Here is an 18,128-nt window from a genome sequence, read left to right as displayed (position 1 = left end):
TCTTAATGACCGTGAAGGAACGAACATGTAGGCTTGGGTTACTTTTTCTGGGTAAAAATACAGTGTTAATCTTCTTCTTTCCAAGAAACCCTGATATTGGCTAACATTTAAAAAGTAAAGACGATTTCTCTAAAGAGCACTTCTTTCTATACTGATACCACTTTATTTTAAAATATATATGGTGAGAAGCACAGTTAGTTCACAAAGTCTATTTTCTGAGGACAATGCTACTGACATGAATGAACGCCCATACCCACGATGAACAGCTGTGAGTTTTCTCCTGTCCTCTCCCTACACAAGTGACAAAATGACAACTAGGCTGATGTGGGTACTAGTGAGAATAAGAGGGCAGTTAATGGAAACCTAAGCACTCAGTGGCAGTTCCGTGGTGGACCTCGTCAACCATGAGGACAAGCTGCTCATCACTTCCAGGCCCCCCTCCCCAGCCCCGGGACTGGTGACGCACATGGGACAGCGGCACGAAGGCATGAGGCCCTCTCGAGAGGGAGCAGAACCGTGGAGTCTGAAAGGACAGCAAGGCCCCCAACTACAAGCCAGGAGCATGGAGTCAGCAGGCGGGTGGCGGGTAGGAGGGAACATGGGAGCGAGCACACGCGTGCACATACATACACACACACACAGACAAGGCCCAACCACTATTTAAAAGGCACTCCTCACACAGCAAGGGAAAATGTGCTATTTTCAAACAGACCTTTCATTTGCAGAAAGGGTATGAGGTCAAAGCAGAATGCTCATCTAAATCAAGCTTTCTCTGTAAGATGCAGCAAACAAGATTTCATTCTTGAAGAGCAGTCTACACTCAGCCCCTGTAGTGTTTCTATAAAAAACAAATCTTCAGTGCAGGTGAGGATTTTACTAGAAACAAGGATGATTCAGGAGCTGAGAGAAACAGCACAGATCACTCACTATGTAAATAAGCCCTGACCGGGAGACCTGCTCGCAGAGCGTCCATCTGTCAGTCTGTCAGTCTGTCCGTCTCCTGCTCGAGCACTTGGGGCTTAAATCGCCGTCTGTCACTTGGCACCATCCGGTCACCGAGCCGATGTGGGTGGGACTCCCGGGCCCAGCAAGGGGCCCGTGGACAGAGCGCTCTCGCTCCAGCCCGGCAGAGCCACTGACCGCGGGAACGCCCGGGAATGCAGCTCCTGCTAACAATGCAACACGGGAATGAAGCTCACATCTAGGCTGTCTTTTTTTTTTTTTTTAGATTTTAAAAAAAAGTTTATTTATTTTTGGCTGCATTGAGTCTTTGTTGCTGCGCGCGGGTTTTCTCTAGTTGCGGCGAGCGGGGGCTACTCTTGGTTGTGGTGCATGGGCTTCTCAGTGTGGTGGCTTCTTTTTTTAAAAATAAATAAATTAATTTATTTTTGGCTGTGTTGGGTCTGTTGCTGCGTGCGGGCTTTCTCTAGCTGCGGCGGGCGGGGTCTACTCTTCGTTGCGGTGCACGGGCTTCTCAGTGTGGTGGCTTCTCTTGTTGTGGAGCACGGGCTCTAGGCACGCGGGCTCAGCAGTTGTGGCTCGTGGGCTTAGTTGCTCCACGGCATGTGGGATCTTCCTGGACCACAGCTCGAACCCGTGTCCCCTGCACTGGCAGGCGGATTCTTAACCACTGCATCACCAGGGAAGCCCTAGGCTGTCTTTTTAAATTGAGAAAAAAGGGACTTCCCTGGTGGTCCAGTGGTTAAGACTCCGTGCTTCCACTGCAGGGGGCACAGGCTCGATCCCTGGTCGGGGAACTAAGATCCCACATGCTGCATGGTGCAGCCAAAAAAAAAAAAAAAAGAAAAAGAGTTCTCTACAAAGTAAAATATTAAGAAACTACCCTTCCACGGCTGGCAAAAGCTAACCCACTCTTAAGTTCCACTTCCTTTGCACAACTCTGACTGCATCCCATCAGCCCTATCTGGGGCCGTCAGGAGCTCTGCACTCTGTGTGGACCCCTGTGTAAGCCTGTCTTCAGGATTTAGGGTCGACTGGAGACTCAGACAAGGGAGGAGATGACACAGAGAGGAATAGGTCTGTCACCATCCAGTGGTCCAATGTACAGGTGGGGAAGGCTCCCTGGAGGAGGTGGCATTTACAGTGCCATCTGAGGTGCCTGAGGAAAGGAAGCAGGGAGGGAAGGTCCATTCTGCCGCGGAGAGAGTTTTAAAGGCGGCAGGAAGGAACAGCGGCCAGTCCCAGTGGTGGTGTGTGAGCCACTGTACAGTGCTCAGGTAAACTGTCCTCCGGCAGCTGGAATTTCTAGGGTGAGGACCGAGGGGCAGGTCTGAGCCAGGCTCTGCTGAAACGGGGGGTTGGCGGGGGGAAGGCGGGAGGGACGGGAGGGAGAGCCCCACCCAGAGCCGGCGTCTCCAGCCCCAGCCCGCAGGGCCGCCATCAACGTTCACTCAGAGGCGGGTGGTCCAGGCCGCCTCCCAGCGCTGGTAACCGTGGTGACGAACATTCCCGACCCTGAGATCATCCAGGGGATGCGGTTCCGTGTAAACCATTGGGAAACGGTCAGCCGTCCGGAGGGGTTTCCAGCCCGTCAGCCCCTGTTCCTGACCTCTGTCCCTCTCTTGAAATGCAGCCTACTCTCCCCGTGCCTGCCTTCCGAGGAGGAGGAGGAGAGCGCCGGCGCGGGTCACCGCCGCCTGCAGACATGGCACTGCTCAGCCTTCACCTCCCCGGGCTCCACAGCTTGGAGCTGGATCTCTCTGACTTAGATCTCAGTGGTTTCTTCAATCGTGGAGGTTTTAAAACATGAATCACGCACAGTGGAATGATTAAATTAAAGTAAATTCAAACTTTTCATGCTGGAAGTGGGGAACGGAGGAGAAGAATGCATATAAAATCTCCAAGGTGCCGGGCAAGTGCGTCCATGACCTCATTAGGGACAGTCTCACTTTTTTTTGGTTATAAACGAACCCACTACTACATATATACAATGGAATACTACTCAGCCATAAAAAAGAATGAAATAATGCCATTTGCAGCAACATGGATGCAACTAGAGATTATCATACTAAGTGAAGTCAGAAAGACAAAGACAAATACCATACGATACCACTTGTATGTGGAATCTAAAATATGACACAAACGAACATATCTACGAAACAGAAACAGACTCACAGACATAGAGAACAGACTGGTGGTTGCCAGGGGGAGGGGATGGGGGAGGGATGGCAGGGGAGGTTGGGGTTAGTAGTTGCAAACCCTTGCATATAGAATGAATAAACAAGGTCCTACAGTATAGCACAGGGAACTATATTCAGTATCCTATGATAAACCACAATGGAAAAGAACATGAAAAAGAATGTGTGTGTGTATAACTGAGTCACTTTGCTGTACAGCAGTAGTTGACACAACACTGTAAACCAACTCTACTTCAATAAAAAGAAAACTTTGGAAACCACTACATTAAAATAAGAATTAAATATTAAAAACAACACAACAACCCACCACTTACTCATTCTTTCTTCTGCTGTTGATATGCCTTAACAGGTGGTCCTCTAGCGTAACATAATTTCCTCGGCCTTTCCACACACCCCTCTGAGCCCTGGCCACCCTGCGCACAGCTGGACCTGCTTACTGGATGGCAGCACAGGCCTCTGTCTGGACACGCTGACCAGCACCTCCGAGGCCTCGGCAAAACGCCACGGACTTCCCGCAGGAGGCTTGTGGTGTTTTACGTGACACTGTACTTTTCTGACTTGATTCAATACTTATGACTTGTATCTTTCCTACTACAATCTAATGGTTCATTGTGTTTTTCCTTGTCTTGGGACAACCACAGAGTTTAATACAAATGAAGTTAATTTAATAAATCCCTATGCAATTCAAGGCACTATAACTAATCTCAACATTAAAATGGGAGGAAAGACAATCTCAAAGATGCCGTGACTCTGAGCTATTAGAAATATTTTCTCTTCCAGATAATTTAGGGAAACACACTGTAAGTACAAGCACTGAAAGATCATTTCGGCAACATGTGATTCTCCCACGGGTGTGTGTGATACACACCAGAATTACCATCACCAAGGTACACTCTGAGTAAGCTGATGTGAAGACAGTGTCTAGAAGAATAATCTATAACAAGCACCTAACGGAAGCCTGTGTTGGTAACAGAAATGAGGAGCCACATTTTAATCAGGCTTATTTATACACCACCTTTCTCGGGAGCAGCAAAGGTTTATGTGTTTATTTTGGAGGTGCCCGTGGTTCACTGTGGTGAAATAAGGTGACTGTGTATGTGCATCGTTAGAAGATTCAGAACAAAATAGTTTGGCTTCAGTTCACTTTAGGAAGTGAAACTTTACACATAACTACTCATGAACAATGTGAAATCTTAAATAATAATAATAAAACAGCTAATTTTTAAAAACACAGGCTTTGAGTCTTATTTCACCAACAATGAACCAAAGGCACAGAGGAGAGGTGATGGGGCTGGCCCCCAGGAAAAGGCGAGAGGAGAGGTGCCTACAGCCTCCCAGGTCGGCCCACAAACCCAGGCCACCTTCCCTGAGTTTCACTTAAGCAAGAGAAACAAGTTGCCTTGTTCGACAAAGGTCAGGGCTTTTGCTCAAATATCTCCCTGAGAAAGTCCTGGAGGGGAACACAGATGTGTTCCCTTTTATCCAGCCATAATCTTAAAACTTCTTACCTGTAAATGAAGTATTTTGGATTCATTATTTCGAAGCATTTCCTTTTGTCTCTCAATTTCAATTTCAAAGCTACATATCTGGTTGTGCAAACTCTGTATGCTCTTGTTTTTTTCTACACTTTCATTCTGTAGCAAGGAAACCTGAAAAAGAAAGTCTTCAATTAAGCAAACAAAAAGTGATTTTAATATCAATTTATAACAATTATAATAATGGTAACTAAATGTTTACAATATAGGCCTTCTATCAGCTCACTGAAGGAGTTCCAGGAAGAAAAAAAATCCCTTCACACAGGAAATGGGAGTCCTGCTAGTTTAACAGGGATCCTACAACTGCATTTCTCAGAATCTCTCCCAGGAATCAAATAAGATGAGGCAAAGTGCAGCAATGACTGAATTTCAGAATGGATGCTTTTTAAAGTTTTTGCTGAAAACTAATAAATCTTTGACCAGAGTGGCTTTCAAACTTGGACAAGGAAACATAGTAGGAAACACATCCTTACACCCCACCTCTTCTGCACAGACACTTGTGTACGTGTGCATATCCCTAAAAACAGGGACCTCAAAACCACATCTGCCCTGATCACAATGCACCCGGATATTTTCTGTTTTACTCTATTTTACTTTTGAAAATGCGAGCTGCAACCCACTAAATTATTTCACACCCACCAGTGGGCCATACACGCCCTTCGAAAAGCTCTCTCAACGGAACGAGGGAGCACGATGGGAACAGTCTCGCGTGCTGCAGTGAGTCCTGGGGCCAGCCTCCCAGCCTCCCCCCACCCCACAGGGGAGCTGCCGACTGGGGGTGCCAGGAAGGGTCTGCTGGGGGGGTGCCATTCCCAGCAGGGAACCCACCTTTGAGTTTTTCATAGTTCCTTTCTGAAAAATAATTGGCTCCCAAGAGCCAATTTACACTGGTCTTACAAGCCCCCAGGGTGAGGAGTTCAAGGGCGATCCTACGAGGCTTCTTTCTCACAGTGTTTCTACGAGGGGCACTTTGGTCCCTGGAAAGGTCCCCTCCGCCAACAGCTGTCTGTGTCCACGCGCGGATGCGGCCGCCGCCCTGGAAGGCGCGGAGCTCCGAGACGGATCGGAGCAGCTCTACCTGCAGGTGCCTCTCTAGCACCCCCAGCGCCTGAGGACGGTGTGGCCGTGGGGGTGGCCCACGGGCATCTCAGGACACATCTGGGTTCCTGACCTTGTCCCTCTGAAGAACAACCAGCCTAAAGGGAGGCGTCCTTACGTTGCTCAGCCTGCTCTGCAGGCAGCACCTCTGGGCACTGTCTCCGTCTATTTTATTTATAACAAATGTGTTTATGAAGGAATATAGAACTTGCAAGACCTACTTCGCTCTCCTAGGATTTCACTCAGCACAAACAGACTTTCCTCCCTAAACCACGCCGTCTCACAGGCCCACGACCTCGTCCAAGCGATCAGCCTGCAGCGTCCAGACTGGGGCACGGGTAGCAGGCAGGAGTGTGTTTGCTTTTTCTGAAATTACAACTCACTCACTCCCATCTGTCAAAGGTGGACACAACTCCCAGGCTCTTTATTCTCACACCCTAAAAAAGAGATATCATGCACACAGGCCAACCCTTTTGATAAAAATCTCAGTAATATCTCCAAAACCAATGGCAATCTTTTCTGCAGCAAATCAAGCTACCTGAGGATGAAGGAAATATCTCACACTGATGATCACACACCAGGCCGCATCAAACTCTTAACTTCTTCATTTAGGGACTGCCCTTAAACTGATTTTTTGTTTATTTACATATTTTAATCAGGGATCCCAGCCCCTGGGTGCCTGCAGACCCCTGCTTTCACCAGTCTGCCAGGTACAGGAAAGTCTACCTGGCAGGTGTGTTTCCGAGAAGCACAGTGTGACATCTACACAGCAGATGAGAACAGGGGCCCCTCATCCTTCCTGAGACCCTCTCACCAGGAACGTCCTCTACCCCAGCCTGTTCTGGTGGGCACTCCACACTGCCCTTTGATTTAAGCTTTCCTAAAACATAAGATGGGTGTTTTTAAGCCTGGATTTTACAAAACAGTTTTTCTTTAGTTTGACTGTGAATATAATAATCAGTCTTTCTGAATCAACTCAGATGTTCTATTTTCTATTATAGATGAACAAAATAACTCAGGAGATTCCAACTGAATAATCCTATGATGAGAAATAAATTTCCCATTTTAAGAAAATACAAGTGGGCCTCCCTGGTGGCGCAGTGGTTGAGAGTCCGCCTGCCGATGCAGGGGATACGGGTTCGTGCCCCGGTCTGGGAGGATCCCATATGCCGCGGAGCGGCTGGGCCCGTGAGCCATGGCCGCTGGGCCTGCGCATCCGGAGCCTGTGCTCCGCAACGGGAGAGGCCACAACAGTGAGAGGCCCGCATACCGCAAAAAGAAAAAAAAAAAAAAAAAAGAAAATACAAGTATCTCCGTTCATTGTCCAGGTTTTGCTCTTGGGCCCGGTGAAGAGAAGCCAGCTTCTCATGAACACAAACAAGGATGCGCAGGGCGGAGGCCCGGCTGACCTGAGCAGGGGGCACGGAGTCAGGGAGAGGCTCACCCTCCAGCAAAACCAAGAGGACAGATGTTTCAAATGTATCAGCAGCAACTCGGCCCCCTCTCGGCCGGTGTAGAGGGAGAAAGACGCTCTGGGGAGCGGTGCTGGCCGTGCGGCTGTGTCCCGGGGCTTCCAGCGATGCAAAGCGGATGCTCTGAAGGGGACAAGTGTGGAGGTGGCAGGGCAGGAGGACGCAAGTGACAGGATGGCCCCACGGCGATGGCCCCGAGGACGGCCGTCCTGAGAGGTGAGCGCACCGCAGCTCAGCCCCGCTCAACGGTTACTAACTAGCACAGCTGGTATAAGCAATTCACTTTACATGGAAGGAAGAACCGTTTAGATAAATGAGAAGCCATATCTGTGAGAGACCAAAAGCCCTGAGATCTATGCCTATAATTTAAAAAGGCAGAAACAATGCATTCTTCAAAAAGAGGGGGAAAAAAGATTCATAGGTAAACTATCACTGAACTCAGAGCAAATATGTGCTCCTGGGAAAGTCATAAATGATTCACGTAACAGATTCTATTTCACTGATAAACAGAAGGCTTCTCCTGTCCCACGTGTGTACCCACAGCACGCAAATCCTTTCATTGGTTCTCATCTCCAGCTTAAGCATTTATATTAAAAAAACTATTTTATGTCAGATTTAATAAACATCTTTTGATATAAAACTTTAGACTCTTTTAAGTACATTTACATTTTAAATTGCTTGGATTTAATACTCACAACAAGATATTCAAATCTTTACAAACCTTTAGAAAGCAAACATCAACTCCGCCGCTGCTGTAAGTCATCCTAGTGCCCACCCACCGCAAGTTCTCAACACATGTTTGTTGAGTATCAAATTAATTTCTTATTTGTGTACATAAGCCACAAGCCACAGTGGGAGATCCTATAACCTCCTTCTCTATAAAGTCTTGGAGGTTTTCATCTTTTCCTCAGGTAAGAAGGCCCGGCAAGCTGAGCACCACAGGACAAACTCCCCAGGAGGGAGTGCTACGTGGGCGGGGGCCTGCTGAGGAGTCCAGACCCCACAGCTGGGGCCCCTCGAGGAGACACCCAGGAGAGCAGGTGTGTCCGGGAAGGGGCTGCGTGGTCCCCCAACCCCCATGGTCAGCAGTAGCACTCGCGATGTGCAACTGTCCTCTCCTCGTCTCCGAGGAGACAGAGGACGGTAAAGCAGGCAATACTGGTGACCTTCCAGGTTGGGGGTTGGCAGGCTTTTTCTGTAAAGAGCCAGAGGACAGTTTTTAGGGCTGTGCAGGCCGTACAGTTTCTATCGCTGCTCGTCCACACTGCCGTCCTGGTGCAAAGCAGCCGCGGATAATACGGAAATGAGTGTGCGTGGCTGCGTTCCAATAAAGCTTTATTTACGAAAAGACGGGGTGCGGGGCGGACGAGGGTTGGAAGTGACAATCCCTGTCTTAGATCGATTCTAAGAGAAGCACAATGTGATTTTTTTTTTTTTTTTTAAAAGCACTTCATACCTGCTTGACAATTAAAAAACAAAGAGCAAGGACTTCCCTGGTGGCACAGTGGCTGAGAATCTGCCTGCCAACGCAGGGAACACAGGTTCAAGCCCTGGTCCGGGAGGATCCCACATGCTGTGGAGCAACTAAGCCCGTGCGCCACAACTACTGAGTCTGCGCTCTGGAGCCCGCGAGCCACAACTACTGAGCCCACGTGCCACAACTACTGAAGCCCATGCACCTAGAGCCCGTGTTCCCCAACAAGAGAAACCACCGCAATGAGAAGCCCGCGCACAGCAATGAAGACCCAGTGCAGCCAAAAATTTAAAAAAGTAAATAAATTTATAAACAAACAAACAAACAAAACCAAAGAGCAAGCTAACAAAACCACACAGCTTCATTTATAAACTCAGGATCACTTGAAGAGAATTTACTTTTTTGACACTCTTCATGCTGTTTCTTTTATGCAAAATCCATTACTAACTATAAACAAGGTTTTCTTCTTTAAATAATTTGAAGAAAGTATTAAAAACCAACAAAAGCAGGAGGCGGTGCATCGTACCTTTTTCTCTAGAGAGTTGCTCCATTCTTTGAGTAAGTTGACATGCTGCACCGCGGAGCTGGCCTCGTGGGCCTTAATCTGCTGGTTTGTCCCCTGCGAGAATAAAGAGGCAACGCGTTACCCAACCTCACTCCGTCGAAGTCAGAGAGACTCACAGCCGACCTCAATCCAGGCACTACACAAGGGGCAGGTGACTTATTCATGGACGGTTCACGGGGGATGTCCAGCCTCAGAAGGGCTCAGTGGCCCCTGATCTACTGCGTGCAGATGAGGAGGCTGTTTCGAGAAGAACAGAGTAGCTCAAAGCCGAGACATTGCGAATTCTACAACAACTATCTCGAGGCCGTGAGCTTCACTCCTCAAGCTTCTTATCAAGGGCTTTCTTACCTACGTTTCATACTGGTAACATCAAGAAACTAAATTTTAGATATATCATTTTTGTTCCCTAAAATTTTTTTTCATTAAAATATAAATGGAAAATGTTTAGATACCTGCAAGTCATAGCTAGGTGCTGCTATAGTAATCTAGTGAATATGTAATCGAAGTAAGATTCTAAATGATTTATTAAAGTATTAACTTACCAGTGAAATACACTGTATTACTGTTCCTAACTATCCGATGTATACTTAGAAAGTTACATACAGAACATAAACAATCTACAGAGTACATAAGATGTAGACCATCTTAGAGTCAGTAATAAGCATGGGAAACAGTACTTCATATATTTAACAAAGTAATTGGTATAAGAATATAATTTGTTTTGAAACTGGAATATTTAAAAGCCACAGAAAGCATTTTAATGATCTCCAAAACATATACTCTGTACATAGAATAGTCATATATATATGTTGATATAAGTATTGCTATATATAAACATATATATATATATATATATACATACACAGAATGAATGATATATATGTACATACGACATAACAGTGGTGAGGGCTCAGTCTCATAAGAGACTGAAGCAAAGGGAAAGCTATAGTCATTCTTACTGTCAGGCTTTTTACTTTCTAAGAAAATACTGAGATGCCAATATCTCTGTACTGATTTCACAATAATGTATTGATAATACATAAAAATCAAATACAAAATACTTTAATTGGAGTATATACTGCCCTTTCATAGTTTTAAGATCAAGATATACATTTAAATGAAAACTAGTTCAAATTCACTAGCCATCTCAGATGTGTTAAAAAAAACAAAACCAAAAACAAAAACCCAGGAACAGCTTTCTCACGGCCCAGGTGTGGCAGGGGCAGAGACCACCTCTCCACATGGCCCTCCGGGCATGTGCATGTGGCACGTACATGGAATGCACTCTGGACACACGCACGTGCGATCCTCACAACTGTGCACTGATGCACACACTGCCGAAACCATGTCCAGTTTGCCAGTGACTTACGTTCAAGTAACAGCTCAAATCCCACAACTATCTACCTAGAAACCCCACCGAGTGTCAGTCCTGTCTGTCCCATCCACTAACTGGTTTTGAATGTAATCGTTCTCCTAATGCATCAACTCCCCCTCAGCACAGGTGTCTACCTCAAGTCTCACGACACCCCCGGCCTGGAAAAGCAAGCACCCACATCTGCTGCACGTGGCTTTCGACTCAGTTCCATGGCAAAACTGAAAGCCCAGAGCTTGCATGTTAAGATGTTAATAGAATAACTTTCTCTCATGGTGGAATGTCAGTGACTGGGAAGGACAAATGTCGGATACTGACCTGAAACACGCAGCCATAGCGCTTAAAGCTACAGGTGCTGGGGGCATTGACACACTCTGACAAGTGTGCACTCAACTGCAACGGGAAAGAGACGTGAGTTGTGGCACGAACGTTTGCATGAAAATGTTCAAACATATCAAGGGCACAGATAGCATCTGGGTTGTACTATTACGAATGGTGTTTATCAGCTACAGGTGTGTATATAGCATCTGCTTCCTAGACTTATATGCAGCAAATATACAGTATCATCACGTGTATACACATATATACACCAATATACAGAAATACATTGACTATAACATTTCTTAAACTTGCAGTTTCTTTAGAACAAGTTGTTTTGCGACATGCTGTCTGCAGTGCCAGAATTTTAAAAAGAAAGGAAAAAAAAACATAAACTGAAATGCACATTTAAAGACTATAAACAAAAATTGCATGAAACACAAAAAATAGAAAGCATTCAGGATGCAACTGGGTCACACACCTAATGTACAGTACACAAAAAATAAATATCTTTCCAAAGCAAGCTTACACAATGTACCAGTACTCCCAGTACTTCTGAGAAGACTTTCTTCCCTCTGTAATGGCCAGAAATTCAAGTAGCTTTTCAAAGACCTCTAAGGTCATTCTAACAACACGCACCTTACGATGGGGTCACCTCCACTTCATGGAGGACAATTAGGGGGGGTTGGGAGAGGATAACTCCCCTTGCAAGGAAAAGCCGTGTTCAGCTTAAATGTTAGCAAATCATCAAATAAAAACCACCTACAGTGCCCCCTCAAGAGGAAAGGGAATTGAAATATCTACATTTTAAAGACACAGTGTTTTGTGTTAGGCTAATACAATTTAAGGATAATTTCTTTCTTTACTGCAGAAATTCTCATCAGGAAACTCTAGGGATAGATCTTCTTTATAGAAAGCGATCAGACCCTGAATGGGGAGAGCGGCCAGTGAGCGTGGCGCACAGCGGCCCCGGGAACGCGCTACCCCGCGAGCCAGCGCACACGCGCTCCCGGAGGCTCGCGGGATGTGTCACTCTGGTGGGTGCAGGCGGCTTCTCCGCCTTCTCCTCTTGTTCTCCAGGACAAAGACATTCCTCTCCCTTCAGGTCAGTATTGAGGACAAGAGGAAGCGGCTCACAGGACGGCCCTCCCCCTGCCGCAACGGTTAAAGAGAACGGCCTGAGGGGCCCACCTGACCATGGCCAAGGCCAGCCCTGTGGAAGGTCTGAGCCAGGGTGGGGTCGTGGTGGCCGCAGAGGCTCTGGCCTGCAACTGGAGGAAAGCACCCCAAGGGCACACTGCAGGGGACGGGCGCAGAAACCCAAAAGGACACCGTGTGCGTAGTAACATCAGTTTGAAAATTTTAAAACATATTCTTTCAGTGCCATCAATACAATCGTGAATCTAACCAGCTAACACTCCTAATGTTAAAATCAGGGTCATATCGAGTTTGACGTTATTTTCATTGCACTAACTGAAAGGGCTGTACTTTTTTCTAAATTGGCTTTATCATCATTAATCTCAGAGCCCTACAGAATACCAGAGCTTGGGGAGAAAAGCAAGAATCATCTGTAAACCAATAGCACCTTTCACCAGAAACCCAAGATAAATGCAGGTTTAAAGATTTTTAAAAATAAAAATAACTTAGAGGCAAAATGGAGGCAGCTTTTGCCCCAAATATAGACAGCCCTGAGTGAGTAAAACTTCAGGAAGGTATATAAAACCCAGGAAATTATTTCAACAATAGACTCTTCATACATTCACTTTAACAGAGGGACTTTCCAGTTGTGGAAATAATCTATGTGCGTTTCCCTGCCGCTCCCAGAGGCACGTTCAGGGGCCCAGAGACCACCGTCGCCAGTCCAGACCCTGCCCTTGCCCAGCAGGGTCAACGTCCAGGGAGGGTGCATCTCAGTGAGAGGGGCCTTCGGCCCACACGGGTCCTCTCGCTGTCACAGACGTGAGAGACGGGGCTTCCCTCCCCCACAGCCAGGTGTAAAATTCCAGGCTGTTGAAAAGGCTGAGGTGAGCAGGTTCCTCAGATCAGAGAACCCAGGACCAAGGGAACGGGGCGTGGGGACCGGCGGGTGGGGCATGCACCCACCGAGCCCATAGGAGCCCCGGACGGTTCCCAGAACACCAACCAGAGGGGGTCCAGGTCAGGATCAGATGCGAAAACATTAAGAATCCTTGGAATTGTTCCTTCTGGATATATCCTGATCAAAATGAGGTTACTGCAACATCTACCTGCCTTAAAGCAAGTGTGCCCGAGGGCAGCGTGATGTGCACAGCCTCTGGGGGAGGCTGTCCAGGTGCCTTCCCAGCGGCCCCTGAAGTGTGGGCCCCACCCCTGCACCCACTTGCCCCCCGGCATAGGCCCTGTACAGCATGTGTGGCCTAAGTGGTTCAGGAGTATCTCTAAGTTAACTGATTTCCTTGAGATAATCTTAGAGTAATTCCTAGTTTACAGATTTAAACCTAAAAAGTGTCACCTTTGCTTGCACTGTAAATATTCCCATTTTCTCAATTCTTAATATTTTGCTCTGAATTTACCAGTTTGTAACTTTTAATTGTTTGTTTTTGAAATATCTGACTTCCCAAAACAGCATATGAGGGTTTTCATTGTTTTTCAACTGTAAGTATCGCTAACACAATCTGTGAAAACCTCTGACCTCAGCTTTAAGGGAAGAGCAGGGTCCTGAAGGATCCCCAAGTCCTGCACGGGCCTGGCCACGCCCCTTACCTCGCTCCTCAGAAGGGTCTGGACGCTGCACTTATGAGGGCAGGACACCACCACGCAGGGACACTCGGTGTCTTCGTGTTTCTAAAGGAGAGAGAGAGAGTGTTGCCAACTCTGAAACACACCCCACCTTCCCTCAGATCCCACCAGCGTTCCCAGCGTCCCCACAAGGACCCAAGGGAAGCCCTCTGCTCATGGTCATGTCCTTGAGTCACAAGACTCACATCACACTTGGATGGGTCGCTATGTTACAAAAGTCTGAGTGCTGAAAAGAAGGCATCTCACAAGAGCTACTCAGATATGACTGGTCGGGGCCACTCATGGGAGTACAGCCCGCCGGAGGGGCATCCTCATGGCAGCTCCCCTCTAGCTGTGTCCCCTCTGCTGATGCTGCCCGGACACCTGCACCCAGGTAGGCTGGGCCTTGGCCTCCCTCACACAGCAGGTGGATGGCGGGGCCCAGCCTCTGCTGGTTGGAGAGAAGGACAGTTCTCCTCTGGCTTCTCAGTTTGGGGTCAGGAAATGATGCTTCTCAAGAGCCTGAAAACAACGTGATCTACTGGGTATTTAAATTACTGTCCTGAGATCTGATCTTTCTTTAGCGCGTGGTAAATGTGGATACATTTTGGTGTAGCCCTTCTCTGGATGGCACAGATTTCAACACAGAGCCTGGATGACGGTGACAGTTCAACTCGGTGCCCCGGGCACCTGCTGGGCACCTGTCCGGTACACCTGTCCACAAGTGAAGCGCAGGCAAGAGCTCCCACGAGGAGAGCAAACCCTCTGGGTCCAATGGTCCAAGGCTCTGGGGAGCACCTCCAGACACGTGGCAAAGGGCCGCTGGAGGGAGACCGACGCAGGCAGAGCCAGACCTGCCACGTAACACAACCGTGAGAGGCCAGGCTCCCGGAGGTGGCATCCCTTGGCAAGATGAGAATGTGGCGGGTTTTCCTCTGAGGCCCCGGGACACTCCCAGTTCTCCTGGCTGGGCCTCCAGTTAGGCTGCTGAGGTATATCTGGGGCAGCACTGGCTGCGAGGCCGTCTGACCCGGCAGGCGTGCAGGTCAAGGACAGGGCATCCGAGAGGACACTCCCCTCCTCCAGGGAGGCCTGGAGCCAGGTGCAACACCATCTGAAGTCCCTCATCTGGACCAGCGCCCTGCGGGTTGTGCAGCGCAGAGAGGACACCTGGACGCGGCCGCTCTGCCCGGGGGCCTGGTCCCCAGAGGCCTGCAGGGCCCATGGCGGGCGAGCCCACGGCTGTCCTGAGCTCAGCAGAAGTCACCTGACTGGACTGAGCCTGACCAGCACCTCCCAAGAGGGGACCCCCGACGGATGCCTGGCCGCGCTCAGAACCCCTAAGAGTTCCCAGGTGCCATCGCGCCTTTCAGGGGGAAACCTCGGCCCAACAGCGTCACTCTGCCTCGCCTGTAAGCGGGGGTGACCAGCCCTCCCTCAGAGGGCATCTGTGAGGACAGAATCCGTCACGGGCCTGGAGAACTAACGTGGCCGACACTCCACAGACGCCACGCCGCCCTCCTGAGCCTGCCCTCGACCCCGCCTTCATTCACCAGGCCAGGCCTGCACTGGGTGTTGGGGTGGCCTGACCAGGACATACAGATAATCACCACTGCGGCAGGGGCGCTGGGAGCGAGCAGCGGGGGTGGTGGCCCGGGAGGGTGCTCTGAGGAAGAACCAGGGACGGGGGCAGTGCACCGGGGAGGGCAGAGCAGGGGGTAGCAGGAGGTGAGGCTGGGGGCCCGCAGGCCAGACCCATCAATAGCTTTGTGTATCTCCGCAGATCTGTGCAAGGATGTCCAAATGATGAATTTCTAGAAATGGGCTTCTTTGGGTATCAAAGGGTAGAGCATTTAAAATGGGATTTGGGGGCTTCCCTGGTGGCGCAGTGGTTGAGAGTCCGCCTGCTGATGCAGGGGACACGGGTTCATGCCCTGGTCTGGGAAGATCCCACATGCCGCAGAGCGGCTGGGCCTGTGAGCCATGGCTGATGAGCCTGCGCGTCCCGAGCCTGTGCTCCGCAATGGGAGAGGCCACAACAGTGAGAGGCCCGCGTACCGGAAAAAAAAAAAAAAAAAGGGATTTGGAGGGGTATTGCCAGACTACCCTGCAATCAGCCTACACAAGCCCACCCTCCCTGCAGCGGGAACGCATGGCCCCAACTGAATTCTATCAAACTTTCCCACCTCTGACAGTGACAGGTGAAAAACTGAGTATGATTTGCAATTCTTTAATGATGTGTAGTTATTAGTATGTTTTTTATGTTAACCATTTATATTTCCCGTGAATTGCCTTTCATAGCTTTTGTCCACTGCAGTGGGTTGAACAGTGAAGTTCATGTCCCCCCGGAACCTCAGAATGTGACCCCATTTAGGAAAGAGGGTCTCTGCAGATGTAATGAGTTAAGAGGCCACCGTGTATTAGGCTGGGCCCTGAACCTAGTGACACTGTCCATGTAAGAGGAGAAGACGTACAGCAGGAAGACTGCCATGGGGATGTGCAGGTGGAGGTCGGAACGGTGCAGCCGCAAGTCTGGGAGCCCAAGGACCACAACCCCCAGGAGGTGGGGAGGCGAGGGAGGGGTCTTCTCTAGAGCCTCCAGAGGGGCATGGCCCTGAGGAAACCCTGGATCCAGACTTCTGCCTCTAGGACTGTGAGGGAACAAATTTCTGTTGTTTTAGGCCACCAACTTTGTGGTACTTTGTTATGACAGCCAAAGGAAGATAATACACCCGTTTTCCAAAAAAAAAAAAAACCTGTTAATCCGTCGATATGTAAGAACTCTTCGCATATCAATGAAATTTGTCCTGCCTGCCAAAGCAAATGTGACTTTGATACACACGCAGAACGGATGTCACGCGTGTGTGGGCCATAAAGCATAACTGCATAGTGAACACCCACCAGGGACAAGGACGTAACCAACGCCCATCACCTGCATGCTCCTCTTCTGCCTCGCCCCTGCCTTCTCCGACTAAAACCACAAGGCTGAATCTGCGCTTTTACTTCCTTTGCTTAAAAAAAGGTTTCATTACACGTGTATGTGTTAACAGGTAAAATACTGTTTCGTCTTGCCTGCTTTTGAATTTTGTTAACATGGAATTATGCCTTTCGACTCTTCTGCGACCTGGCTCAACATCACGCTTCTCGGGCGGGCGAATCCACAAGTCGCATAAGTGGACTCGTGGATTCCACTGTCACTGCTGTCATACAACCTTCCCTGCTGTGCACACTGTCCGCGGGGTCCGCTACAAGTGATGTGTCCGTTCTCCAACAGACGGACGTTCGGGTCGCCCCCAGATCTCGGCCCCTCTGGAGATGCTTGACACACTCTCTGCAGTACACGTGCGACAGCTTCTCTTACACATCTAGGAGAGGGACTGCTAGTTGAGAACATGAGTTTTCAACCTAATAAAATACTGCCACGTGTTTTCCAAAGTGGCTGTACCCGTGCGTTACAGTACACAGTTGACCCTTGAACCTGGGCATGAACTGCGTGAGACGAGTTACACGTGGATTTCTTTCACTAAGTGTGCACCGCGGCACTACCCGACCCACGGTCGGCTGACGCTGTGGATGCGGGACCTCGGCTAGGAGGGCTGACTGCAAAGTTATACTCGTGTTCGAGACTGCTTGGAGAGTCTGCGCCCAGCCCCTGTGTCCTCCAAGGGCCAAATGTATACACGTTCCCACAAAACAAGATCTTTACAATTCCTGACTTCTCACAAATTAACAGATTGTTTAAAGAGAATGATATTCGATAAATTCTGGGCTAAACGGAAAAGAAGAGATTGTTTTCTGACACTTTAAAATCTGCCAATAGATTAAAAAAAAAAACTTGAAAATAGCTGCCGATACCATGGTTTAAAGACAGAAAAGAAATGCTCACATGAACTGCAATGGTCCAGAGCGTCAGTGCATTTTTTGATTTTTTTGATGGGGACCATTTTTAAAGTCTGTGTTGAATTTTTTTTAAAAATTTATTTATTTTATTTATTTATTTTTGGCTGCATTGGGTCTTCATTGCTGCATGTGGGCTTTCTCTAGTTGCAGTGAGCAGGGGCTATGCTTCATTGTGGTGCAAGGGCTTCTCATTGTGGTGGCTTCTCTTGTTGCGGAGCATGGGCTCTAGGTGCACGGGCTTCAGTAGTTGTGGCTCTCGGGCTCTAGAGCTCAGGCTCAGTAGTTGTGGCGCATGGGCTTAGTTGCTCCGCGGCATGTGGGATCTTCCAGGACCAGGGCTTGAGCCCGTGTCCCGTGCATTAGCAGGCGGATTCTTAACCACTGCACCACCAGGGAAGCCCTCTGTGTTGAATTCTGCCACAGCATTGCCTCTGTCTTCTGCTCTGACCCCTTGGCCGCGAGGCCTGCGGGATCCTAGC

At 48.7% G+C, this 18,128-nt stretch overlaps 1 protein-coding gene across 5 annotated transcripts in view; it reads right to left on the bottom strand.

Annotated features, from left to right (window-relative positions):
- Nucleotides 1–18,128, bottom strand: part of TRAF3 (TNF receptor associated factor 3) — a 119,403-nt gene that overhangs the window by 3,352 nt on the left and 97,923 nt on the right. For 4 of the 5 annotated variants that reach the window (XM_082617226.1, XM_082617224.1, XM_082617227.1 and 1 more), the window contains 4 exons: nucleotides 13,735–13,815; nucleotides 10,993–11,067; nucleotides 9,264–9,356; nucleotides 4,667–4,807 (listed from right to left, as the gene is read on the bottom strand). In XM_082617226.1, coding sequence (XP_082473352.1) covers nucleotides 4,667–4,807; nucleotides 9,264–9,356; nucleotides 10,993–11,067; nucleotides 13,735–13,815 — 390 coding nt within the window. The remainder of the gene's footprint in view (nucleotides 1–4,666; nucleotides 4,808–9,263; nucleotides 9,357–10,992; nucleotides 11,068–13,734; nucleotides 13,816–18,128) is intronic. The other variant, XM_082617225.1, reaches the window with a different exon arrangement.

This window comes from Mesoplodon mirus (genome assembly GCF_964341445.2).
Source record: "Mesoplodon mirus genome assembly, chromosome: 4".
Classification (NCBI taxonomy): domain Eukaryota; kingdom Metazoa; phylum Chordata; class Mammalia; order Artiodactyla; family Ziphiidae; genus Mesoplodon; species Mesoplodon mirus.
Note: the sequence above shows the minus strand (reverse complement) of the source record. Positions and strands in the feature narration are given on the sequence as shown.